At 40.3% G+C, this 26637-nt stretch overlaps 1 protein-coding gene across 2 annotated transcripts in view; it reads right to left on the bottom strand.

The window, feature by feature from the left end:
• Positions 1–1057: 1057 nt before the first annotated feature.
• Positions 1058–26637, bottom strand: part of gdap2 (ganglioside induced differentiation associated protein 2) — a 53206-nt gene continuing 27626 nt past the window's right edge. For both annotated transcript variants that reach the window (XM_072260355.1, XM_072260356.1), the window contains exons 8-13: positions 18030–18106; positions 16717–16793; positions 11940–12079; positions 10597–10651; positions 6819–6962; positions 1058–5024 (exon numbers count right to left, since the gene is read on the bottom strand). In XM_072260355.1, the coding sequence (XP_072116456.1) occupies positions 4977–5024; positions 6819–6962; positions 10597–10651; positions 11940–12079; positions 16717–16793; positions 18030–18106 (541 nt within the window). In that variant the 3' untranslated portion in view covers positions 1058–4976. The remainder of the gene's footprint in view (positions 5025–6818; positions 6963–10596; positions 10652–11939; positions 12080–16716; positions 16794–18029; positions 18107–26637) is intronic.

The following is a 26637-nucleotide window of genomic DNA, read 5'->3' as shown; positions in this document are numbered from 1 at the left end:
TCCTTTCTGTAATATTTGTATTTTATTACTCTTCATTGCAAAATGTTGTGTGAATACTAATATTTATCTTTTTAAAAATGTAAATTCTATAACCTGATCAAACCCATGTGCACTTCCTCTAGCAGTCAACTAGTGGGACTTACCACCAGGAAAAGAATCCTTGAGGAAGACAAAGGTAGCTATGGGGATTAAGTTGGTTCCTTGATTTAATGATGTGGTTGGAATTTAACAAATTTCCAAGAACATGTTTTGACCTTGAAAGTGGTTAATATTATCTGAGTATAATTAAATGATAACCGTAGATCATGAATTTAATCAGAAATACTTTAGGATTCATTCAGTTGAAGTTGACCAGTGATCTTAATATCCTATTATGACCCTATTTAGTATTGTCCTCAGATCTGATATTTCTCTAGAAGCATCTGACTTTTATTTTTGCATCAGCTAGGTTTCCCTAGCAACTTTTACCAAGTGTTTTCCTCTGTAAAACTTCTGGACAGATTCCACATAGTCTTCTTAAAAAATATGCTTCCTTTTTTCACTACTGTGAAAAATGTAAATTCCAATTTAAATCCTCAGTCACCACAGCCATTCTCAACAAGTTCAGAACAAATTCCTTAGCCTTCCTTTCATTGAGACAAAATGCAATTTAATAGTGAGGTCACTCAGATGAAAGTTTTCCATTCACATTCACAATGTGCTTCAGAAATAGCAGTACAAAAGGCTATACGTGGTTTGACTTAAGATCTACACAGCAAAATATAGCAATAAAGAATGAAAGGCAGGACAAAAGAAACTTCTATTTTTATAAGTTTAAAGAGCACCAGCTCTGAGATCTGATATGCTGTCAACATTGTATTCAACCAGAAAAGCAGCACTGCATGGTTGACTTAAAGAAAAGAAACTGGATTCTTATAAATTCAGCCAACATCCACATTGAATTTAGATTTTCTTTTTTTTTGGTAAATCTGGATTTATTTGAATGTGTGTAAAGAAATAAAAGGGTAGAAAGACCCTATTAAGATTTGATACTTCATAAGCAACTGAAAACCAAGTAACAAACCCATTAATGTATTCAAGGTTTTATTTGATTGATAATTTTATTAACACAAAATAAAATTTCCAAGCCATAAATCTGGCAGTTCTTATAGATTTCAGAAGTAATCTCATGGGGTTTGTACCCAAATGAAAAAAATATATACAAATAAAGTGAAATCAGTTTAAACACAAATGCTAATAGAATCAACATAATGTACACATAAACATGTGAACAGCCATGAGCTGGATTAGTGTAAAGATAAGCTACAATAATAAGTAAAAGATACCTTTGCTGAAATAAATAACCTGGTTACAATCTCATTCACAAGCACATTAGGTTTACAGGTTCAATGTTGTCTGCGTCCAGACAGAGAATTTTTGTATGGCTGTACATCATAGTATCTGGCTCCCATTGAAAAAGATGAAGTGAGCCCAATTCTTCCGAATACAATCGATGGCACAATGGCATCAGACCTGGCTTTGCTGAGAGCATGAAGAGAACACCCAGCAGTGTAAAGCAATACTAAAAATCTAAAGATTAAATTCTGTTAAGACTAATAAAGAATTTTCTATTTGAATAGATATAAAATTTAAACTGCCTTTTTCTTGCATAATTTTCCTGATTGTGAACACTGAGATTCTTGCTGTTTCATTTCAGTTTTAAGTTAACTTAAGCTATTTTTATGTCAGAAAATTGCAGTTTAAACAAACAGTTCCCTGCTTTATTTTAATCTAAGCTGCATGTTATTGATGGCTTGCTACAACTTTATTTGCATAGCATTTAAAGTCCCTAAGTGAGAAAAAATATTTCAGTGATACCACCAAATTCATTGTGTCATTGTAAAATCTGATATTTCCTCCCTTATATTACTATTCCCATTGGAGTTACTAATTTTTTCTTCCCACAAAAGAGCTGTTATTACACGGCAACATTTTTTGACATTGGAAACTTTTAGAAAGCTCTCAGATATCAAAGTTCTTACTATCTTGAAGTTTTGGTTATTAACTCTTAGTAAGGCAAGAGAAATATTTGATGTATGTATATAGGCAATATGTACAAGGCTGCAATTAACTAGAATGAGGATTGGTAATACAAGAGATTCAAGGACGAATGAAGTATAGCATTTTTTTTTTTGTTTATGAGGTGATGTAGCAAGGAACCGATAAATCTTTTAGATTTTCTGCCCTAATACAAACATATACCTCAAAAATCCAACTAGGGAAAGAATTTTTTTCTAATTGAGAAAACTAAATCAGGCACCCTGAATCTCCTCAACTGCTGGTGTGTAATTTGGAAAAAAGGCTTCAAGAATCTTGCTAATATTACATAATAACTCAATAGAAAGATATACACCATTTTAAAGGCTTATACAAGGTTTTAGTCAAATTGCACAACTTTTGAGATGTTAGCATCACATTCATGAAGAGTCAAATACCAGTACTCTGATAATAAATCCATTGCTTTGGTTTTTCACCAGGGAGGCAGGGAAAAGCTCACTCAGCAGAAAAGCTAATATTTACCATTAAGCAAAACCACTGAATATTTTGCCAGATTGGTTTCTGAAATATTAGTGGCTCTCCCACGAATGAAATAAGTCATAAGTTCAAAGTGTAAATATATAATTCATCACCAAAGGAGAATTAGCCACTATTAGATTCAAGAAAAAGGTCCCCCAATTTCACTAAAACTACACATCCAAACAAATCCAATTTATGTTTGAAGTTCAAATAATGTATACTAAAAAAAACTAACAGAATTAAGAGTGACACAATGGTACTGCATGTAGTGCCAGAATTTTACAGCCCAGCAACCTAGGGTATAAAGAAACCTCTGGTGGTGTCTGTATGGATTTTGTACACACTCTGTGTCAGACTGGGGATTTCCTTCAAGTGCCCCGCTTTCCCCTCACATCCGAAAGGCTTGATGGTTACTAAATTAATTGCCCACTTTAAATGCTCTTTAGTGCAAGTTGGTAGTAGGTGAATCAGGGTGCTGTGTGAAAAAAAGTTGCAAAGAAATAGTAATAGAATGCTATTGACAGAATTGCTCTGGCATAGATTCGAAGGGCCAAAATATGAAAATATTACAATAAATGTCTGTTTAAGTATTCAACCTACAAAGCAAATCAAGAGGCAGTAAAAAGCGCCAAACTGATGAAGATGCAATGACTTTACAATTGCAACTGTAGTTGTGGTATAAACAAAAAAAATGCAGAGAATAGATTTTGCACTTGAGAAAAAATAGAATAAGACCTAAAATATTCAAGACTATTTTTGAATTTTAATAGTTTTATCAAACCTAAAATATGAAATATGGCACAAGATAACTCCAATTTCATATAAAGTAACATTTGTACCAGCATGACATCTAGAGTGCTATCTGAGTGATAGTATAAAGTAATTCACAATTAATTTTGTGCAGCATTCTCTGTAGGTGGTAACACCCCCCAAAAAGTGGCACTGAAATTTGTGATTATCAGCTAGAACTTGTGTAAACTAACGTCATAGAGATACATAACACAAAAATTAAGCACATTAATTGAGGTAACTGTTGATCATATTTTAATCACAGTTTGGTCAAGAAAAAATATCCAAAGGCAGTCTGAATTCATCTTAAGCTAAGCATATCAGAATTTTTTTTACCCCAAGGCAGGGGAATATAGAAATAGACAGCACAGGCTTAACAGAAGAGGGGGAGAAATTTAAAGGAGAACTTGGTGGTAAGTTTTACCATACAAAGGGTGGTGAGCAGTGAGAAGCCAGAGAAGATTTACAATATTTAAAAGATTTTTGGACTTCAAAGTCCGATGCCCAAACGTGTAATCGCGCAGCAGTCAGCACAACGCTATTACAGGTCGGGGCATCAGAGTTTGGAGTTCAGTCTCCGGTGTCCTCCGTCAGGAGTATCTGTATGTCCTCCCCATGGGATGTGTGGGTTTCCTCCCACAGTCCAAAGAAGTACCAGGTGGGTTAATTGGTCATTGTAAATTGTCCTGTGATTAGGTTAGTATTAAATTGGGGTTGTCAGGAGTTGCTGGGCGGTGCAGCTTGAAGGCTGGAAAGACCTATTCTGTGCTGTATCTCTGAATAAAAGATGTGAAAATAAGTAATTGGGCAGTATGGGTCTGGGCTCTTTGGGCTGGAGGGGGCTGTTGCCATGCTGTATCTCTAAATAAAATACTCTTTGATGGATGCCTTGTGTCATCATTACCTAAAGTGAAAGTAAATTTCCTAAACTTTAATAAATGTCTTTGGAATAAGATAAATTAATTGCAAGACACATGTAAAACTGGTCATCATTAAGAGTAGAATGTGCAGGTTTGCTTTAGTGCACTGAATCTGAATTGCCGGAGAAATGCTGACCTTCATTTAGTAACACAATTTAACAACAAATATTAGCACACATGTACCATTGTTAAAAACAAATCTATTAAAACACATCCCAAATGAACTGTGAAAATATTATAGGCTGTACTCAAAGATAAATGTAGTAATACCAGAAGTGATTGTTACTCTCCAATTTCTGATGTCAGGATCTGGAACAGTTTATATTCCATCACTAAGTATTGTTAGGAGGAAACCTTGACATTATAGTTAATCTTCCCCCATTCCACCTCCAGCAATTTCCTCAATTTTGAATCGAAGTTAATTATAGCCTTAGGCAGTATATTAATAACCAGTTATCCAGGAACTATTAGGATTTGAAATAAATGACCTTAAAATCAATTTTAAATTAAACTAGAAACATACTGTAAAAGCTTGAATCTTAAAAATAAATGTTGCTGTCCCTTTGCAATTTGTGACAAATACAATTATTTGATTGCTGCTCCAAAACATCTTAAAAAATCTGAGGAAATAAAATTTCTTTACTATAAACATATTTCATTCAGAACATTGTTTCTCATTTGCAGTTTTACATAGAAACACATGCTAATTCTTCAGAAGTCTGGAGAGGAAGGGCATGAATACTGGTAAGGTCCATTAACCTGTGAACAAAATATAGAGAAGTGGTTATTGGAATTTCCTTCATGAAACATAGAACAGTAAGTACAGCAAAGGACAGGACAGGCCTTTTGGCCCACATTGTTATGGCAAACTATTTCAATTAGTAATCAAATGCCTAACTAAACTAATCTCTTCTGTCTACACAATGTCCATCTCCTGAACATTTATGTGTTTATTTAGGATTATCTTAAACACTGCTATGCTATTTGGTTCTACCACCACCCTTAGCAGTGCATTCCAGGCACTCACCACTCTACAAAAACTTGCTCTGCACAGTTCCTTTGAACAGCTCCACCTTAAATGCATGCCCTCTAGTATTAGATATTTCAAACCCTGGGGAAAAGATACTTGCTGTCAACTTATCTATGCCTCTCAATCTTATTGTCCAAATACCAGGTGATGTCTCACTCCAGCGCCACAATACACTTGGGCTACCCAGCCCAATATAGAAGAGCAACATTAGCCAGTCCTCCAAGACGGCACATTTGTCCAGAGAAAAGATCTTGGTCAAGGCCTCAGCAAATTCATTTCTCGCTTCTCAATAATATGTGCTATATCTCATAAGCTCCTGGGGACATCCACCTAAATGTTCTTTTTAAGAGACCCAACACAACGTCATTCTTTATCTCAAAATATTCCAACACGTTTGTACTCTCCACACTCATCTCCCTATCCTCCATTCCCTTCAGTTTAGCATTTTTGCCATAGCAGAATACTACGGAACTGCAAACCTGAAATAAAAACAGGAAATGGTAGTCAAAGAGGACAGGTAGCATCTGAAAGTATACTTTTTTCTTAAAAAAAAGCTTTCAAAAGGTAATTGACCTGAAACAATAGCTTCCAGTTCCTTTTACAAATGTTTCCTGATGGGCTGACCATCTCCAGTGTTCTCTGGTTTCCTCTAACATTTAGGTTTTCCTCCACCTGTCAACCCAGTACTTCTTAAAAAGATAAAACAATGCTCTTAAACCTTTCCCCTTTGATGTACCATCACTGTATGTAACCTGCTAAAATACTCATGTTTCATTAGTGCAATGGCTCCTTCTTATTCAGAAAGACTATCATTAATATTCCAGTTACACTACCTGATGAACTGACTACACAAGATTTCCATTGTAACTGGCATTATTTAGTGGTACATCACCAAAGCACAGCAAAATTCAATGCATTAGACACACTTCATTATTTATTCTCTATGGAGGTCAAAGCTGACAGGCTGAAGAGAAGACGTGCTGTTATCACCTACGGTGTTGCATGCATGTAAACTAAAATAGGGACAACCGTTTGACCAGACTATTTCCCTTACCAAAGGTATTAAAATTTCATGTGTCCAAGCAGTTAAATAATTTCACTATCCAAATTTCTCAGGTACCCTGCCATGATCATTTGTCGCTTTACTCTGCTATAAGATGATAAGATGCATGGCAAGGAGCTGGTATAAACCACAACAGGAAGAAGATGAAGGAAGAAGACCCAGCAAGTTACTGTAATTGTAGATACATCACCCTGTTCAGGTTTTCTTATTAGAATTAAAAACTTTTTATTCACTATCTTTAGCCATGTCATTGTGACAAGTGTCTTGCATAGTTCAAAATAAGTCTCTTATTCACTTAGAATGATTAGACTTAAAGATTTAGGAAGTACATAAGATTCCTAATTTGCAGCAAAATACATCCAATTACAAATAAATATTATGAAATTTTAAATAAGAAGTATGACATTTTCCAAGAAGAAATTTTAAACAAAGCAGTAGGATAAGAGATTTATTGTTTTACCCTAGCATCATATTCCAGCACAAAAGGAGGAATGTCGATCTGCTCCGGAGAAATAAGTGTAAACAACTGAGGAAGGGTCTCAACATAATGCACTTTGTCCTTTAATCCCGAAACAGAAAATGTTGTGAACATCCAGGTCATCATCTGGTAAACAGAAACATAATCAAAAATAAACCATGAGCTTGAAAGCTCCAAAATGTATTTTTTACATCTTAATTAGATAAGCAATTAGGTAGTGACATTCTTAATATGCTCTCTTGCTTTAGTCTGGAACTTCAGGCTGAATTGCTACACAATGCATGCAGTTTACTGGTGGAAATGAGTAATTAATTATGTCTCCTTAAAATCTTCTGAAGTAACTTATAAAGTGTACTTGCTGTCGGCAGATCTTGGTGCTTTGCCATTACTTTTATGGCAACACTGATCTCATTTTAGACGAGCTGTATAATACTCATGTCTAGACAACAAATGACTGAAATGCTAGTACAAAGCAAAATATTGCAGAAAACAGAAAAGGTTGGAATCTCACAGCAAGTCAGGCAAGAACAATTTTCTCCTAACAGATGCAAACACTTCAGGCTCATCAACCTGAAATATTAACTTTTTCTTCCATAAAAGATACTGCTTAATCTACTGAGATTTTCCAATGCTGTGTTTTATTTTAGATTAAAATGTTAGCTATGCTAATTGCTTTTGAGTCATTCCAAGTTTTTGGAAGCTTACGTATGCATCATAAAAACAAAAAGACAGGTCAACCACATTTTTCAGAAAAGGAAAAAGGTTGGATTCAATTTCAAAAGTTAAAAATATAACTAGAACAGAAGACTGAGAGAAAGAGAAAAGAGACCAGGGGAAATCAAACTTAAATTTAATTTGCATTCAGAATTTCAACTAAAATATGATAGAAGGAATATTTCTGATTTCTAGTAAGTTTTTAAAGAGCAAAAACATTTAGTAGCTGCAAATAGTCAAAGACTTAAGGTTGCATATATATAATTTAGATTTGGATAAATTAGACAGCTAAGATGAATGGAAGTATATTTTGATTTACACAGACATCAGGTGTGGTGTTCTTTTGTACATTGCATGCTTCTGGAAAGCTATGCTACACTTTTGTAACAATTGATCATCCAGGGTGTAATGAAGTTTTGGAACATCTACGATATGATTGCCCTCCGCATTGGCCACTGTTGCTCTTAAATCTGCCAACTATTTTAGTTAGATAAAATAATCTAATATTAATTAGGTACTTGGGAACAATGTTAAGTAAAAGCATGCATACCAAGAATTATAGACTCTCTGGTTATTGAATATTCTTGTAGATGCTAAAAATCTGCAGATACTACAGCTGTAATGGGTTCAATCATTACAGAACTTTCCAAGTATGAGTTTACTGGTATTACAACATCCCTCAATATGCAGGCGACTGTTATGTGGCAAATAACATCCATGCGACAAATGTTGGGCGATGACGATCTCCAACAAGAGAGTCTAACCACTTAATTTTGATATTTAATGACACTATCATCAATGAGTCCTCCCAAACACTAACTTCCTGGGGTCTCAACCAGACAACTGTCAAATAACCCAAGTATCTTCACTCGTAAACACAAGAGATGCTATAGATGCTGTAAATCTTCAGCAACGCACACAAAATGCTGGAGAAACTCATCAAGTCAGGCAGCACCTATGGAGGGTAGTAAACTTACATCAACTATTTATTGCTCTCCATAGATGATGCTTAACTTGCTGAGTTCTTCCAGCATTTGTGTATGTTACCTTCACTACATGAGCAAGTCAGAGGCTAGTTTCCCGTGGTGAGTGATTCACTTCCTAACACTCCAAATCTTTCCCATCACCTGCAAGGTAGATATCAAGGGCATGATGGAACACTCTCCAATCATCTGGATGAGTGCAACTCTGATAAAAGTCGAGAAATTTAACACCATCCCAGAACAAAGCATCCTGTTGGTTTAGACACATGAGACTCTGCAGATGCTGTAAATCTTGAGCAAAACACACAAAATGCTTTAGAATATCAACAAGTCAGGCAGCATCTACAGAGTGGGAATGAGTATTGACCACTTAGGCCAAAACCCTTTATCGGGATTGGAAAGGAAGCCAAAATAAGGTGGGGGAGGGGAAAGGATTACAGGCTAGCAGATGATAGGTGGAAGAGGTAAAGGACTGAAGAAGAATCTAATAGGAGAGGACAGTGGACCATGGAATAAAGGGAAGGAGGGCAGTGATGGGCAAGTGAGGAGAAGGTGAGAGGGTAACCAGACTGGTGAATAAAAAAGGAGAGAAGGGGAAGGTGGAAGCAATTACTGGAAGTTGGTGTAATCAATGTTCATACCATCAGGATTGAGATGGAATATGATGTGTGACAAGCATGGCCTCCTTTACTGCCACGATGAGGTCAAATAGAAGTTGGAGGAACTGCAAAAAGCAGCAGCTTCCAGTGGCTACTCATTTCAATTCGACTTCCCATTCTGGCATCTCCGTGCATGTCTACTGTCACAACAAGGTAAGCTCACGTTGGAGGAGCAATACCTCAGATTACGTGTGGTTAGCCTCCAACCTGACGGTGTGAACCTCAATTTCACTAACCTGGTAATTACTCAATCTCCCGCCGCCGCCCCCCCTCGGTTTCCATTCTGGTTACGCTCTCATCCTTCTCTGCTTACCTGCCCATCACCCCCCCCTTTAGTTCCCCTCTTTCCCTTTACTCTATGGTCCACCGTCTCCCCTTCTTCTGCAGCTCTTTACCTCTAACACCTATCCCCATTTAGCTTCTTACTTCATCCAGCCTCACCCACCTTCCTCTTCATCTGGTCTCACCCATTACCTGCCAGTTCATACACCTCCCCGTCCCCCCACCTTCTTATTTTGGCTCCTGCTCCTTTTCTTTCCAGTCCTGATGGGTCTTGGCCCAAAATGTTAACAATTTATTCTCCTCTCCAGATGCTGCCTGACTTGCTGAGCTCCTCCAGCATTTTTTGTGTTACTCTACCAGAAGTAAGCAGTCTCCTCAACAATGTGGCATTACTATTCTACAAAATGCACGACACAACGACAAATAACAGCACCTTCCAAAAAAACAACCTCCACCACCTGTAAGGCGTGGGCAACAGGCACATCAGAGCAGCATATACTGTGGATACCCCTCCATGTCATATATCATCTCGACTTGGAATTCCATTACCGCTGAGTAATTCCTGGAACTTCCCACCCAGCATTATCTTGGGAGCTCCTTCACCATCTATATTGGTTCAATGTGGTGGCTCATGGCCATCTTTTATCATGCAGATTGAGAAGAACAAAAATGCTATCAGTAACATCACATCCAAAAAAAATGGCATTCAATAGCTAAGAATGCAATTTGAGGCACTTGCTGTTTATGTATTGTCCGTAGTACCACCGATGCGGCAGAGAGGGCCTCAAGATGGCTGTGGCTCAAAAGAGGGGAGCCATGGAGTCATAAGTAGCTAGCCATCTGGACACAAGCTGCGGTCTGATCAGTCCCAGCTGGGTCACCTGGAGGAGGTTGTATGATGTTGAAAGACCTGAAACACCCGATGATTCCAGGAACATCACTGAAGATATGTCCAGAAGCATCAATAGATGTATGTACACAGCAGTATACAAAATTTATGTTTTGCTAAAATGAATTCAATGCATAATACTTTGTTCCTGCTCATTGTGCAACTTTGCTTTGAATGCTACCAGCAGTATGCTGATCACTAATGCTGTAAATTATATCACATAAAAGTCATACCTTTGACCGAAATGTTGGATGTACAAAGTAAAACGCCTTCATATTTCTTTTGTATCTGAAGTAAGCAAACAAAAAGTAAAAAATTTTAAGAAATTTTTACCATTATCATGTCACCTTTTTCCTAAGCAATTGGAGGCAAAAAATGATACCACAATTAAGTCCTTATTATCTACCAGCACACCATCTAAGGATCCAAGTACACACAACACTGGGTTCATGAATGAGAGGTTAAAATATGAGCAGATTTGTGGCCGGAGCTGTGGTCCAGTGGATCTGCTGGGTGTGTGGTCAGGCATGGGATAGTGATGAAGAACACTAGGAGGTCAGGAATGTGAGGAGATTTATGAACAAGCTGAAACTGAAACCAGTAAGCTAAAACTTATGTTTTAAATTACAAACGATTGAACACTACACTTGCGGCTTTAGTGTAGTGTCATTCTCATCAGCCTTCTTAAACACTTCTTTTTATTATCCATGGGAAATCAATGTCCTCTTGCTTGGTGATTAACCAGGACTTAAGTGAGACTGAAACAAAATTATTGCGACATCTTGTCAACTTTGGTTTGCATCCTGTCATCTCTCGCTGCAACTTAACTCATTTGCTTTCTCACTATTCCATTTCTGATGAATAGCCACCGATCTGAAACTTGACTCTGTTTCTCTCCCCAAATGATGTTGCCCAACCATAGTTCTTCTAGCAATTACCTTTTGTTTTGTATTTCCACCATCCACAGTTTTGAGTTCTAAGTGTAACTTTATTTTGTGCTATGGACACTTATGGCTTCCGAATGATGATAACAATAGCTATTCAACTTTTAAATTTTCAATAGAAATCAGAAATGGGAATAGCAGATTCACAGGTGCCATGACACACTGAGCAAGATTTCTGTCTAAGCTGAACTCATTTTCCTGTGTTTGGTCCATATTTCTCTAAAGATTAGAATCTAAACTTTTAAGACATAATGGGGAGAAAATTGGAACAGACACATGGCTGCCAATCAAAGCTCTGGGCCATTGATCCAGAGACAAGATCAAATGTCACAAAGTAATTACATAAATCTGGAATGTTTAGAACAGCTGGTCTCAGTAAGTCATGAAAATTCCAGAAAACATAAAATAAGGTAAACCAATGTTCTTCAGATGAGAGAAAGCAACCTTTCTTACTTGGTGTGGCCTGTATTTGACTTCAGACCCAGCAATGTCATCAACTGGAAACTCTCTCCTTAGTTGAGAACATTAGATAATGATACCTGCATTACTGACAATTCTTAATTCCCATCTGAACAAAAATTGGTGCAACACTTATGTAAATTAAGTAAATCTGCAAAATCGGCAAGACTTACTTTACATCAACTATGTCGTATAACTTCTTGAGGAATTCTGAGTCAGGATGATTGTGGTCGCTGGTTAGAGTATGAAAGTACACCATGACAAACTCCCTTACAGCAATGTGGTCCATAATGTGAATAAAATACAGCAGAGCCTAAAGAAAATAAACAGTATTATAAACCATGGTCTATGTTTCAACTGCACTCTCATTATGTGTTGCTCTTTGGAAACAATATACACCAGTCCCTTTTTGTCCAATCCTTGTAGCCAATTTGAAAATGTAATCAGTGGTAAATGAAAAGACATGGAAGTGAAGTGCTTGAATTGAGCAGTAATATAGCAAATGGTGAAGAATAATTAAGCAACATATCTGGTAAAATGGAGTCATACTTATAATTTGATACATGACCATGACTGATTTCAGACATTCAACCTGGAAGCTGGTAGGTAAAGCACAGTTTTAAGTGTAATGTTGTAGCATGTATTGTTGAGTATTTAATAGTTGAGTGTGTGTGTGTAGTTTGATTAAGCATTCTTGTTCATTGAAATAATTCATTGCAGGTCATCACGCTACCATATTATACGTGTGCACCTTGCTTAAAGTAAACACAATGTTAGACTTGCATTCCCAGCTCCGTCTTTTTCTTGCAATTAATTTAATATTTTGAAGTTACAAAACATAACAGTGGTGATGAGTTATTTTTAAAAACAAACCCAAGACAGCTACCAACCTGTTGAAGTGCAGTGAAGCAATCAAGTTTTAAAAAAAGGCACAGCAAGGAACGGTCGATTAAAAAAAACAATGCAGCATGTGCAGAGACAATCAAGTTAAAAAAAAAAAGACCAGAAAACGTAAAAAATTCATGGGTTCATAAACAGTGAGGGCCAGGTGATAAAAATCATAAAAAAAAGCAGAAATGGCTAGCTACATTGGGAAGACTGACACTTTCAATTGTTCAACAGGTAACTGGCTCATGTATACTGAGCTAATTGAACATTGAACAGTATCTTGAAGTAAATGGAATAGCAAATGAGAAGTACCAATTTTGCCGAGTGCTTTAAGTTTAAAGGCATACAGTTTGCTACAAAATTTGACTGCTCCAAACAAACCAGCTGAAATGAGCTTTGCAGATATTGTGAAAGTGATACAGGAACATTTGGAACCAAAACCACTGTTGATTGCAGAACGCTTTAGGTTCATAAGTGGGATCAAAAAGGGGAGTCAATTTCAGCATACTGAATTGAAGAGACTATCTTGAGCATTGTCAGTTTGGTAACAGGCTTAATAATTCACTGAGCAAACATTTAGTTTGTGCAGTCTTACAAGAAAGCATTCAGAAATGCTAACCAAAGCACAGATTACATTTAAAAGAGCAGTTGAAACTGTTACATCAATGGAAACCGCAGACAGAAACAATTGGGTTGCAGTCAGGAATGAAAGTGAGTATGAACAAAATTGCAATGTCTAAACAGAAACAGGCCTAGCTGAACAAATTGCGTTACCATTGTGGCAGGGACTCACATATGCCAGATCAATTCAGGTTTAAAGGTGAAACGTGCAGAAAATCCAACAAAGTAAGACACATACAAAGAGCATGTCAAGCAGTCAAAAATAAATGGACTGTACAGGGAAGAGAAAAAGATAAAAAGTTGCAGTATCAAAAAGCACTAAACTGCATCTTGTTGATAAAGAATCTGATAATGAGGAGTGACGCAGGCTTGAGTAGCCTTGAGATTTACAATTTGAAAACTAACAATAGAGAAGCAATATGGCTTATACCAGAAGTGAATGGCAAATTAATTAAAATGAAATTGGACGTGGCCTGGCTGTATCAGTCATTCCACAAAATGAGTTTGAATGGCATTTCAAAGATATTAAACTGAAGCCTGCAAATATCCAACTAAGAACTTATACTGGAGAAAAGGTAACTCCTGTGGGAAGGACATTCGTGACAGTGAAATACAACAACCAGCAAGCCACATTGAGCTTGTGCATGGTATAAACAGGAGGACCAACATTGTGGAGATGTCAGTGGCTGAGACAGCTGCAACTTGATTGGAGATCCATCCACCAGCTGCATGCCAGATCTCCTGCAACTGAATCCAAATTAAGAAAGGTATTGGACTATGCCTCAAGTGAATAAGTGTCCAGCAGAGGGTAAACGGATGTTGGTGCCAACCTCTGTGCCTCTAGCTGGAAAGCATGTTAGACCATGCTGCTCAGAGGAATTGTGACACTGACGAAAGCAATGGTTGGACTACAACAGTTTTTGTAGGCAACATATCTGAGAAAGATTTTAAATGTTAATCAAACAGTTGCTTGCGAAATATAGCTTGGTTTTAAGTTGAAAGAGAGTTCAAGGAACTTCAGGAAAGTTGCAAGCATTCGACTTTTGTGAGTACAACCAACCAGAATCTACTGTGTACATTAAAGTTATTGCAGGAACTTCAAGTGGGAGACAAAAAGCTGCTTGTAAAAGTAGATGCAAAGACCAAAGCCCAGCTGGATGAATGGAAGGCCAAAAACAAAGGAGTCAATGGAGATACAGAAACAGAGAAGTCGGCAAATGATGTTGTAGATGAAGAAACCAAGAGGAGAGATCAGATGATAAAAGGAGCAATAGGAGAATACTCCAGTGAACTAAATGCATCTTCCCAAGATCAAGATACACATCCTAGAAAGAAGAAACAGATCCAGAGAGAAAGGCCGAGAGAAGAAGAAAGGTTGTGTAGAGCTTCACAATCACTTACTGCAGTCTCAGGATCAACTCCTACAACCACCACAGAGGACGCCCAGAACCTGAGGTTGTTTCACAACCACAAGTCTCACCTGCCAAGCAGTGTGATCCCTTTGTCAGGAAAGACATTATCCCAAAGAAGAAAGAAAAACTCTACAGCGATTAAATCTTCCAGTCTGAATGGGACAATTTAAAATTTACTATGCTGTGGATGCCTGTATAGTAGTTGTATTATATAGTGTATTGTGCATATTGCTGACATGTGTTCTATATTGAGTTGGAGTTTATAGGTAAGCAGGGAGGAGTGTTGTGTATTTAATATTTCGGTAATATTTGAGTAATACTGTACACTACCAAAAGATACGTGTACACCACCACAAGATATGTGTACACCTCACGAAGTAAACACAAAGTTAGACTCGCATTTCTGTTCCGTCTTTTTCTTGCAATTAATTTAATGTTTTGAAGTTACAAATAGAGATCCTTGGAATGAGAAATTGCCAAAAGTTACAATGAGAATAATATCTTGAAGATTTGTACCTCTATATTTTCTGAATTTATTTAAGTTTCAATGGGTTGCTTTTTCTGTTAAATATCTTTTTTTTTGTGTTGAAGAAACAGCATTTTTAGAAATGACACACGCTTTGGAAAATGAAGATGACCCTCTGCATACTTCCAGTTAATGTTTCATAACACTTTCTAAATGTCGAACTGCATCAACAAGACTATCTAACAATTTTCTCAAGACTAGAAATAATTAATAATGGTATGCAATAAACATGGCTTTTTTCACCCTTGGGTAGGTGGGGATCAAGAGAAAAAAGTCAATAAAATTTTAACTTCACTAACATGTAAGACAGATGCAAACAAAGCGGAAACACTTTGTAACTCCATATACGTTTCTAATATAGCATCATAGAACCATAACGGTAGAGGAAGCTACTATTCTGCCCATCAAGTCTACATTGATTCTTTCTACACTATTCCAATCATTCCCTTAATTTCCCCCTGCAAATTATTTTCCTTTCAATATCTATGCAATTCTTTTTGAAAACTCAAATTGATTCCCTATAATCAATACTGTTAGGAATCTCCCGCAAATGAGGTTTAAATTAAGACCATAAGACATAGAGCAAAATTAAGCCATTTGACCCATCATGTCTGCTCCACCATTCCATCATGGCTGATTTATATTCCCTCTCAACCCCATATTCCTGCCTTCTCCCCATAACCTTTGATGCCCTTACTAATCAATCACCTATCAAGCTTTAAATATGCCTATGAAAATAGATTCCATAGATTCACCCACCACCCTCTGGCTAAAGAAGTTTACTTGATATTAAATTTAATCTGAACATAGTTTAGTAATTATGGGGATACACTGTCTTTAATCTTCAACCCTAACTGCATTCCTCCTCATCTCTGTTCTAAAGAAACTTACTTCTATTTTGAGGCTATGCCCTCTGGATCTAGACTCTCCGCTAGTGGAAACATCCTCTCCATGTCCACTCTATCCAGGCTTTTCAATATTCGGTAGGTTTCAATGAGATTCCGCCCCCCCCCCCCCCCCATTTGTCTAAACTCCAGCAAGTACAGGCCCAGAGTCAAAAACTGTTCATCATATGTTAACCTATTCATTCCCGGAATCATTTTTGCAAAACCTTCTCTGGACCCTCTTCAACACCTGTATATCCTTCATTAGATATGGGGCCAAGACAGCTCACAAATGTGGTCTGATCAATGCCTTATAAAACCTCAATATTACATCCTTGCTTTTATTACCATTGACTAAAGCCTTCCCTTACACAGTAAACATATACACAGCTTTCTACATGCTAATTTATAGCATTAGTATTTACGAAAGCACTGTTTCGAATTGAATTAACAAAACTTTTAAATCTTTGAAACCATTTTTTGCAGAGGTATTAACAAGAGCTTCACATTTATTGATGGAGAAAGATATGTAACTGTGTTGAAACAGCAGCAAAGCAAGACAATTGTTTTTTATTTTAAAAGATTACAGATGTAGTAATAGCTTTTCAATGAATCTTACCTTATCAGGGTCTATTAGTGTTACAGGAATATTTCTTCCTACTATCACCACAACAATATGGCCACTTTTATCATATCCTGCAACAAATTAAAAAGATAACTATTATGTTAAGTGGGAAGCAGGTGCTTAGAGGAAATATTTACCTACAGAACAATACTTAAATACAATTTAAAATTTTACAAATGTGAAGTAATAGCAATTGCTCTTTAGAAGGCTCAACAATGCCTGAGGAAAATCACTAATAACTTGGGTGGAAAAACTACTCCTCAAAGCACCTTTACTTAGTCAATATGTGTTGTTTCATTTTGTAACCTCTACTTTGCGTATTTCCAGCAATATTGAAATATAAAAGCGCCATAAAAAGTGTGATTGCTTATAATCCTTCCAAAAAGTCACTGGATTGTTTTTAATACAAAAGACGTATCAGCACATTAAAAGACCAAGTTACATTGTTATACTTCATATTCCCAACTACCGTAACATCATAAAACTTGGGCAGAAGATGAACCACACAACCAAGTTCATATTGCTCCATTTTCCCAGAACACAGAACAGCAGAGGCATGAATGGTAGAAGGGGTTGTCAGCTGGAGTTTGAGCACCTGAAACAACTTAGTGAAACCTGCTGAAAAATGCACTTGGGTTAACAACTGAAATACAACAAGATTTGGACTTAGCTGCCCAAGCCAAATCTACATCACCTAATCTTCATGCCTGCACAGAAACAAATAATTCTTGGCTAAGCATTTAAAGCATCCAAGGATTGGGAAACTCATTTTCAACTTCATAAGAGTTGGAAGAAAGTGAAAATCTGGAAACAATTACAAAAATACATAAAGATGCTGATTTTCTATAGTCTCAATAGAAAACTCGTTTTAGGTGCATTTGGATCATATTATTAAGGACTGCAAATAAAGAAAAAATAATTGACCACTTTGAAGAAGAAAATTTTGTGTTTTTGGCTACAAAGATTAGTGCTCCATTGAAAAAATACTGAACTAAGGATGACAAAGCCCAGAGGACAACTTATGGTGGCCTTATGGCTTTTAGCAAAGATTTATACTTTATTCTTTGCTATCTTTTCTACTTCAATTGCATCAAAATAGCATTCATCTAAGCTCCTGATCTAATTTCCTGCTGTAATTGAAAGCAGCAAGAGATCACAAATATAAACATAAATGGTAAATCACTAAGCCAAATATCCCAAGTACAGACAGCATAGACCCTTGAACATTTGAATCATAGATCAGCTGGAAAGAACCAGCTTGATCTACATTATAGCTTTTTCTTGCTTGAAGTCAAAAAGTCACTCACCTGTCTGGTATAAAGCTTTTAATGAAGCAACATCGGAGAGATCAGCTGCTCTTGCTCTACACAGCCAACGGTTATAGCTAAGGGAGAATAAAGAACTGTGAGTGAATAGTATTTAGCAAGCATGAAAAGAAGGTGAATACATACAGGTGAAATTAGTCTTTCATTGCCAGTTCTAACTACATGTAAAAACAATGACCAGCGGTTGCCACCACACATTCAATTTCTCTGAAATGAAGCAAAAAAGCCACTCTTCTCACATGCAGTTAAAATTGAAGATTAAAGACAATGCATCCCCATAATTACTAAACAATGTTCAAAGTAAATTTCTTATCAAAGTATGTATATGTCACCATATACTACCTTGCGATTCATTTTCTTGCAGACATTCACAGTACAACAAAGTACAATGGAATCAATGAAAAACTACACACACAGACTGGCAAACAACAAATGTGCAATGGTAGCATAGTGGTTAACGCGACACTATTACAGCTTTGGGCAGGGTTCAAATTTCAATCTCGGCATCCTCTGTAAAGAGTTTGTATATCCTTCCCTTGGAATGTGTGTGCTTCCTCCGGGTGCTCTGATTTCCTCCCACAGTCCAAAGATGTATCGATTAGTAGGTTAATTGGTCATTGTAAATTATCTTGTAATTAGGCTATAGTTAAATCAGGGGGTTTTGGCAATGGGGCTCAATAGGCAAAAGAGCCAATTCCATACTGTATCTCTAAATAAATAATAACTAAAAAGACAAACTGGGCAAATACAAATGTAACAGGCTGTAAGGTTTCACTGATAATGTAATGGTTTCTCTGTAGCGGCAATGTTTGGGTTATGACTAGAGATAACGGTGTTTGGAATGCTGTTGTTCTTTCTTGTGAGTCTGGAAGAGAGATTTTTGCCGTCTTTGGTCGGCGAGAGGAGAAGAAGGAAGACGCATGTGGAGAGTGCTGGAAGACCACCGGATGGAGTGGACCGAGAGCGAGGGTCCGAAGGTCGGCGACACTCGGAGGTTGATGGCTGATGAATGGCCGTATTTGTGAGCTCCAACGTGCACTTTTGACTTTTCTCTTAAAATGGGCCCCTTTTCTTTTTATTTTCTTTACTAACCCTATATTTGGATTAAGATTTATAAAGTTCAATCAGTTAATTGCATATGGTGTACTGTCAGATATTTTGTGGTGTGGATTTGTAACCGTGCAACACCTCACGCAGCATCCACACAAACAAGATTTCTCAGTTTGGCGGGGCCAGAAGCTGTCTTCCCCTAGATGAACATGTGCTGGCTGAGCCTGAGGGACACAATTGTGGGGGCTTGTCCAGGATTATTCGTACGACTGTTATTTGTCAGCAAAGCTGGAGTTCTCGGAGGCCGATGTGGGAGTGTCTGAGGTCCTTGATACCTTAGTGCTGATTTGTCCGGACCCGGTTGAGAAGGGCGGTGTTTCAATTCTGTTGGGAACCAACACCCCTCTTGTGAGGAGACTCATGGGGGCCTGCAAGGAGAAGGCTGGCAAGAGATTTCTGGGGACATTGTCCGTGCACTCGGTGTTCCGTGCTGCTTTTGAAGAAGTGTGTGGCTGCATTGGGTCAGATACCGAATTTAAACGAGGGACTGTGCGGTTCACCCAGTCGAAGCCACTGGTGGTCCAGCCCGGGGAAGTAGCAAGAGTGATGGGGGCCCCCAAATTTCCTGGAGTGCCCAAAGGCGAGGCCCTCTTAGTGGATGCTCCAGAAGACCTCGAGGAGGAGTCGGGATTTCCTGCTGGGGTACTGGTGAGGCCCAAGCTGCAGAAGCCCTCGGTTGTACAGGCGAGCAGGATTGCAGTGATTGTCACGAACACTACGAAGAGGGAGCTCACCTTCAAGTGGGAGATGCCCCTTGCGCACCTGTTCCTGGTGACAGTAATGTCCACTGTCCCTGTGAAACAAGCCGGGGAGAAACTATTGGAAGCGGGGGGGGGGGGGGGGAGGTTTTGCAGCGGAGTCATTCAACTTCGGGGACTCGCTGGTGCCTGCGGTGTGGAGGTTGGTAGGGAATATGTTGAAGCTGTAAGGTGTCTTTTCCACTGATGAGTTTGATGTGGGTTGTTCCAAGAGCACTCATCATGCTATCCAGGTGACCGAGGACACCCCGTTTAGAGAGAGGTCGCGGCAACTGGCCCCTGCAGACGTGGAGGACGTGCAGCAGCATTTGTGTAAGTTGAAGGAAGCTGGGATCATCACTGAGTCCCAAAGTCCCTTTGCGTCCCCAATAGTAGTGGCCCAGAAGAAGAATGGAAAGATACGGATGTGTGTGGACTATAGGACTCTGAACAGGTGTACCGTCCCTGACCAGTACACGGTCCCGAGGATCAAAGACGCACTGGCCTGTCTGGGTGGTGCAAAGTGGTTCAGTGTACTGGATTTGAGAAGCGGATATTACCAGTTCCCCATGAATGAGGCTGACAAAGAGAAGATGGCCTTTATTTACCCCTGGGATTCTTCCAGTTCGAAAGGATGCCCCAGGGCATCTCAGGAGCTCCTGAAACCTTCCAGCGAGTCATGGAGAGGACGGTGGGGGATATGAACTTACTTGAGGTATTGGTGTATCTGGGTGCTCATAGTATTTGGATCCACCTTGGAAGAACATGAAGCGAGGCTGCTGAAGGTGCTGGGCCGCCTGAAAGCTGAAGGGTCAAAACTTTCCCTGGACAAGTGCTAGTTCTGCAAGATGTCTGTTAGCTATGTTGGGCACACAGTCTCATGGATGGAGCAGCTACAGATCCAGCTAAGAGATGGTTTCCACTTGGCCAAGACCCCAGACTGTGAGCACTCTGCTCTCATTCATTGGGTTCTGTGGTTACTATTGGAGGCTCCTGAAAGGCTACATGAAAGTGAGTCACCTGTTGAATCAGCTTCTGTGCGGTTACCCTCCCTTGGGGAAGAAAGGAAGGGGGAAAAGGGTCAGGAGGGTAGAGAGCATCTTAACCCGTCAGAGCCCTTTGGACCGAGGTGGGATGTAAACTGTAAAGAGGCCTTTCAGTCGTTGAAGGAGCTGCTGACCCAAGCGCCAGTGCTGGCTTTTGTAGACCCCCCGATTGCCGTACGTACTGCACACGGATGCCAGCCAGGAGGGCTGGGGGCATCCTGTATCAGGATCAGGGCACCGGGTTGAGACCCGTTGCGTTTGTCAGTCGGAGTCTGTCGCCCTCCGAGAAAAACTACCCCACGCACAAGTTGGAATTTCTGGCGTTAAAATGGGCGGTGGTGGTTAAGCTGAGCGACTACCTCTACGGGGCCAAGTTTGAGGTGAGGACAGACAACAATCCTTTCACTTGTATCCTGACCTCGGCGAAACTGGATGCCACAAGCCATCGGTGGTTGGCGGCGTTGTCTGCCTATGATTTCAGCCTGAAGTACCGGCCAGGAAGCTGGAACATTGATGTGGACATGAGGGACTGGACAGGGACGAGGAGTGGGAGAGCGTTCCTGCCCTGGGGGTGAATGCCATGTGTCAGTTTGCCATCATCGTGAAGACAGAGGAAAAGGAGGGGCAGGATCGAGTGGTGGACCAATTGGGGGCTTCTGATGACGCCATCCTCCAAGTGTATTGTAACGTGTCTGCTCTGAAGACCAATCAGCTGCCAGAATTGAGTTCAGGGGAAGTGACAGCTGCTCAGCGAGATGATCCAGGCATTGGTACCATTTGGGTGGCGGTCAAAAAGGGAGATAGGGCTCAGGCGGAGAAGACGAAACGTGCGTCACTACCTCCATTACTGCGAGAATGGCCTTGGTTGGAGTTGAAGAACCAGATTTTATACTGGGTCACGTCACCCCCAGACCAACTCCGGCGTTGCCAGCTGGTTCTGCCAGAGAAGTATCGGAGGATTGTGTTGAAGTCACTTCATGATGATTCTGGACATTTGGGGTTGGAAAAGACCTATGGATTGCTCAGAGACCGTTTCTACTGGCCCCGAATGAAGTCGGAGATTGAAGAATACTGCAACTCGTGCATTTGATGCATACGACGGAAGACACTGCCTACGCGGGCAGCACACTTGTCCCACCTGCAGAGTACGGGGCCTCTGGACCTGGTGTGTATGGATTTCCTGGCAATAGAACCCGATGCCAGCAACACAGTGAATGTCTTAGTCATCACGGACCACTACACCAGATATGCATAGTGATCAGGCACGGGATTTCGAGAGCAGACTCATCCGTGAGTAACTGGGCATGTTTGGACCACGCCCTATCACCCGCAGGGTGATCCCCAGCCAGAGAGGTTTAATCAGACCTTGCTAGACATGCTTGGAACCCTGGAGATCAGCAAGAAGAGCAAGTGGAGTCAACATATTGGGCATCTGGTTCACAGTTACAACTGTACATGAAATGAAGCTACTGGGTACTCACCATATAATCTGCTGTTTGGGCATGAGGCGAGGTTGCCCATTGACCTTTGTTTTGGGACTGATGAGGGTGACTTGCCACCAAAGACTTATCTGAAGTATGTGTCTGACATGAGAAGAGAGCTGAAAAGGGCTTATGAATTAGCTGGGGTTGCGGCTGCCAAGCAGAATCAAGGGAATAAGAGGAGATATGATCAAAAGGTGAGGTTCTCCTAACTCCAGCCAGGAGACAGAATCCTCATAAGAAATTTGTGGCTACCTGGAAAGCATAAGTTGGCTGACCGCTGGGGAGCTACGTATGGTGGAAAGTCAGATGCCAAACCTACCAGTTTTCCGGGTGAAACCAGAGGATGGGAATGGGCCTGTCAAGATTCTCCATCGGAACCACCTGCTGCCCCGGTACAAGAGGTGCAGGTGGACCCAGAGCCCGACTTGGAGCCTACACCTAGTAGGAGGACTCTGTGGAAATGTGGAGCGACTGTGGGGCCCACAGCCGACGAGGTTAGGCTGGCCTCCACCCCTGAGAGGGATACTGATTCAGACGATGAGGACCTGGATGTGTGGTATATGTCGCCTTTCGCTAACTCCCCATTGATTGAGGAAGAGGCCCCCGGCCCTTCTCCCATTGAGACAGGTGAAGTGAAGTGGGGGGAGGAAGTGTGGGCAGCCTGGGTTGCAGCAGGACTCTGCAGGGGAGGAAGCGGGGTTTGATCACGGGACAGAGGGCTCCAAGTTGCAGGTGGGCACCAGTGATAGATCGGGGGAGCCCTCGCCCGTAGACCGGAAGTATCCCCAGCAGTGTCGGAACCTGAAGTTGGATGATGGGGTGTGAGGTCTCAGAGAATTAGGAAACCACCAGATAGGCTGGCCTACGTACCACCAGGGGAATAGAGTGTGACCTCTACTGTGTTGGGGAGCTATGTCACTGCCTGTTACACCTGGATTGGACTTTGTGTTTTGCAGGAAGGGTTGGCGAATTATCTCAACGTCATGAGGACATGACTAAATTTGGTGGGGGGAGAGTGTAACATGCTGTAAGGTTTCACTGATAATGTAATGGTTTCTCTGTAGCAGCAATGTTTGGTTTATCACTAGAGATAACAGGGTTTGGAATGCTGCTGTTCTTTCTTGTGAGTCTGGAAGAGAGATTTTCGCAGTCTTTGGTCGGGGAGAGGAGAAGAAGGAAGACGCGTGTGGAGAGAGCTGGAAGACCACCGGACAGACTGGACCAGAAGCGAGGGTCCACAGGTCGGCGACACTTGGAGGAGGTCGATGGTTGACGAGTGGCCAAACTTGTGAGCTCCAATGTGCACTTTTGACTTTTTCTTAAAATGGGCACTTTTTCTTTTTTTCTTAACTAACCCTCTATTCAGATTAAGATTTATAAAGTTCAATCAGTTAATTGCATATGGCGTACTGTCAGATATTTTGCGGTGCGGATTTGTAATCAGGCAACACTTCACGCAGCATCCACACAAACGAGATTTCTCAGTTTGGTGGGGCCAGAAGTTGTCTTCCCCTAGACAAACACATGCTGGCCGAGCCTGAGGGTCACACAAAAAAACATTTAATAAATAAACAAACAAATAAATAACAAATGATATTGAGAACATGTGTTGTAGAGTCTTGAAAGTGAGTCATAGGTTATGGAATCAGTTCAGTGTTGAGGTAAGTGAAGTTATTCATTCTAGATCAAGACCCTGATGGCTGAAGGGTAATAACTGTTCCTGAACCTGGTGGTTTGCGACATAAGGCTCTTCGACCTACTTCCTGATGGCAGCAACAAGAAGAGAGCATAGCCTGGATGCTGGGGGTCCTTGATGATGGATGCTGCTTTCCTGTGGCTCACTGTAGATGGTGGTGGGGAGGGGAACTTTTCTGTAATGGACTGGGCTGCACCTTCTACATTTTGTGGCCTTTGGGTTTTCGGGCACTGGTATTTCCACACCATTCCTTGTTACAACCAGTCAGTTTACTCTTTACTGTGCATCTATAAAAGTTCTCAAAGTTTGCAATGACATGCTGAATCTGCAAAAACGTCAAGGAGTGTAGAGGAGTTGTCATGCCTTCCTTGTAATGGTAATTACATGCTCTGAAATGATAACACCAAGGAATTTAAAGCTCTCGACCCTCTGCACCTCTGAACCTCTAATGAGGACTGGCTCATGGATCTCCAGCTTGTTCCTCCTGCAGTCAATCATCAGCATCTTTGGTTTTGCTGACACTGAGCGAGAGGTGGTTGTAGCACTATTCAACCAGATTTTCAATCTCCCTCCCGTGCCAATTCGTCACTTCCCATGATTCAAGCCAACAAAAGTGGTGTCATCAGCAAACTTAAATATGGCATTGGAGCAGTACTTAGCCTCACAGTCATTAAGTATAAAGCGAGTAAAGCAGAGGGCTAAACACACAGCTTTGCAGTGCACCTGTGCCAATCTGAATTGACTGGGGTCTGCAAATGAGGAAACTGAGAATCTAGTTGCACAAGGAGGTATCAAGACTTAGGTCTTGGAGCTTATTTGATTAGTTTCGAAGGGATGATAGCGTTGAATGCTGAGCCATAGTCAATGAAGAGCACCCTGATGTATGCATCTTCACTGTTCAAATTTTCCAGGGCTGAGTGACGAGCTAATGAAATAGCATCTGCTATTGACCTATAGTGACAAACTGGAGTGGATCCAAGTCACTCCTCAGGCAGGAGTTGGTAAGTTTCATGACTAACCTCTTAAAGTACTTGATCACAGTGGATGCAAGTGCTACTAGATGATAGTCATTGAGGTAGGTTATCACATTCTTTTTGGGCACCGGTACCATTGAAGCCTGCTTGAAGCAGGTGGGTATCTCAGACTGCCGAAGTGAGAGGTACAAAATGTCAGTAAACTCCAGAAATTTGATTAAGATTGTAACATGGATCTCAGAATTTTGGGAAGCTGTAGAGTGCAGTATAAACAAAGTATCAGATGCGTTGGACAATTATAATATGCCAATGATGAGTAACACGCACAAAATTCTGGAGAAACTCAGCAGGTTAGGCAGTATCAATAGAAAAGAGTAAACAGTTGACGTTTTGGGCTGAAACCCTTCTTCAGGAGGAAAATGGCATCATTAAGACACATATATTAAGAAAAAAATGCGGTGGCTTAGGCATATGTTGTTTCAACTTTTCAATTTCCTATGTGGTACTCTAAATCTCAGCACAGGAACTGACCGGCTTGACTTTTCTCCACAACATAAAAGGTATCCAACCAGAGGGGGTGGAGAGAAAACAGAAGCAGCCACTGGAAAATGACATAGGAAAACATAGAAACATACAAAACCTACAGCACAATACAGGCCCTTTGGCCCACAATGCTGTGCCAAACATGTCCCTACCTTAGAACTACCTAGGCTTCACCCATAGCCCTCTAGTTTTCTAAGCTCCATATAGCCATCCAGGAGTCTCTTAAAAGACCCTATCGTTTCCGCCTCCACCACTGCCGCCAGCAGCACATTCCACACACTCACCACTCTCTGCGTAAAAAACTTACACCTGAGATCTCCTCTGTACCTTCTTCCAAGCACCTTAAAACTATGCCCTCTCATAGTAGCCATTTCAGCCCTGGGGAAAAGCCTCTGACTATCCACACGATTAATGCCTCTCATTATCTTGTATACCTCTATCAGGTCACCTCTCATCCTCCGTCACTCCAAGGACAAAAGGCCAAGTTCACTCAGCTTATTCTCATAAGGCATGCTCCCCAATCCAGGCAACATCCTTGTAAATCTCCTCTGCATCCTTTCTATGGTTTCCACATCATTCCTGCAGTGAGACGAACAGAATTCAGCACAGTACTCCAAGTGAGATTTGACCAGGGTCCTATATAGCTGCAACATTACCTCTCGGCTCTTAAACTCAATCCCACGATTGATGAAGGCCAATGCACCATATGCCTTCTTAACCACAGAGTCAACCTACGTAGCAGCTTTTGAGTGTTCTATGGACTAGGACCCCAAGATCCCTCTGATCCTTCACACTGCCAAGAGTCTTGCCATTAATGCCATATTCTGCCATCATATTTGACCTACCAAAATGAACCACCTCACACTTATCTGGGTTGACAAATGATCACTAACAGTTTATTGAAGAACATACTGAAGTTGCTAAATATTTCATTTTATATCCAGCATTATCCGCAGCTCATTTTCTGGCATAGGAACCTGAATAAAACAATGAAAGTTTG

This window comes from Mobula birostris, chromosome 6 (genome assembly GCF_030028105.1).
Source record: "Mobula birostris isolate sMobBir1 chromosome 6, sMobBir1.hap1, whole genome shotgun sequence".
NCBI classification, from domain to species: Eukaryota; Metazoa; Chordata; class Chondrichthyes; order Myliobatiformes; family Myliobatidae; genus Mobula; species Mobula birostris.
This window is presented reverse-complemented; position numbering and strand designations above follow the sequence as displayed.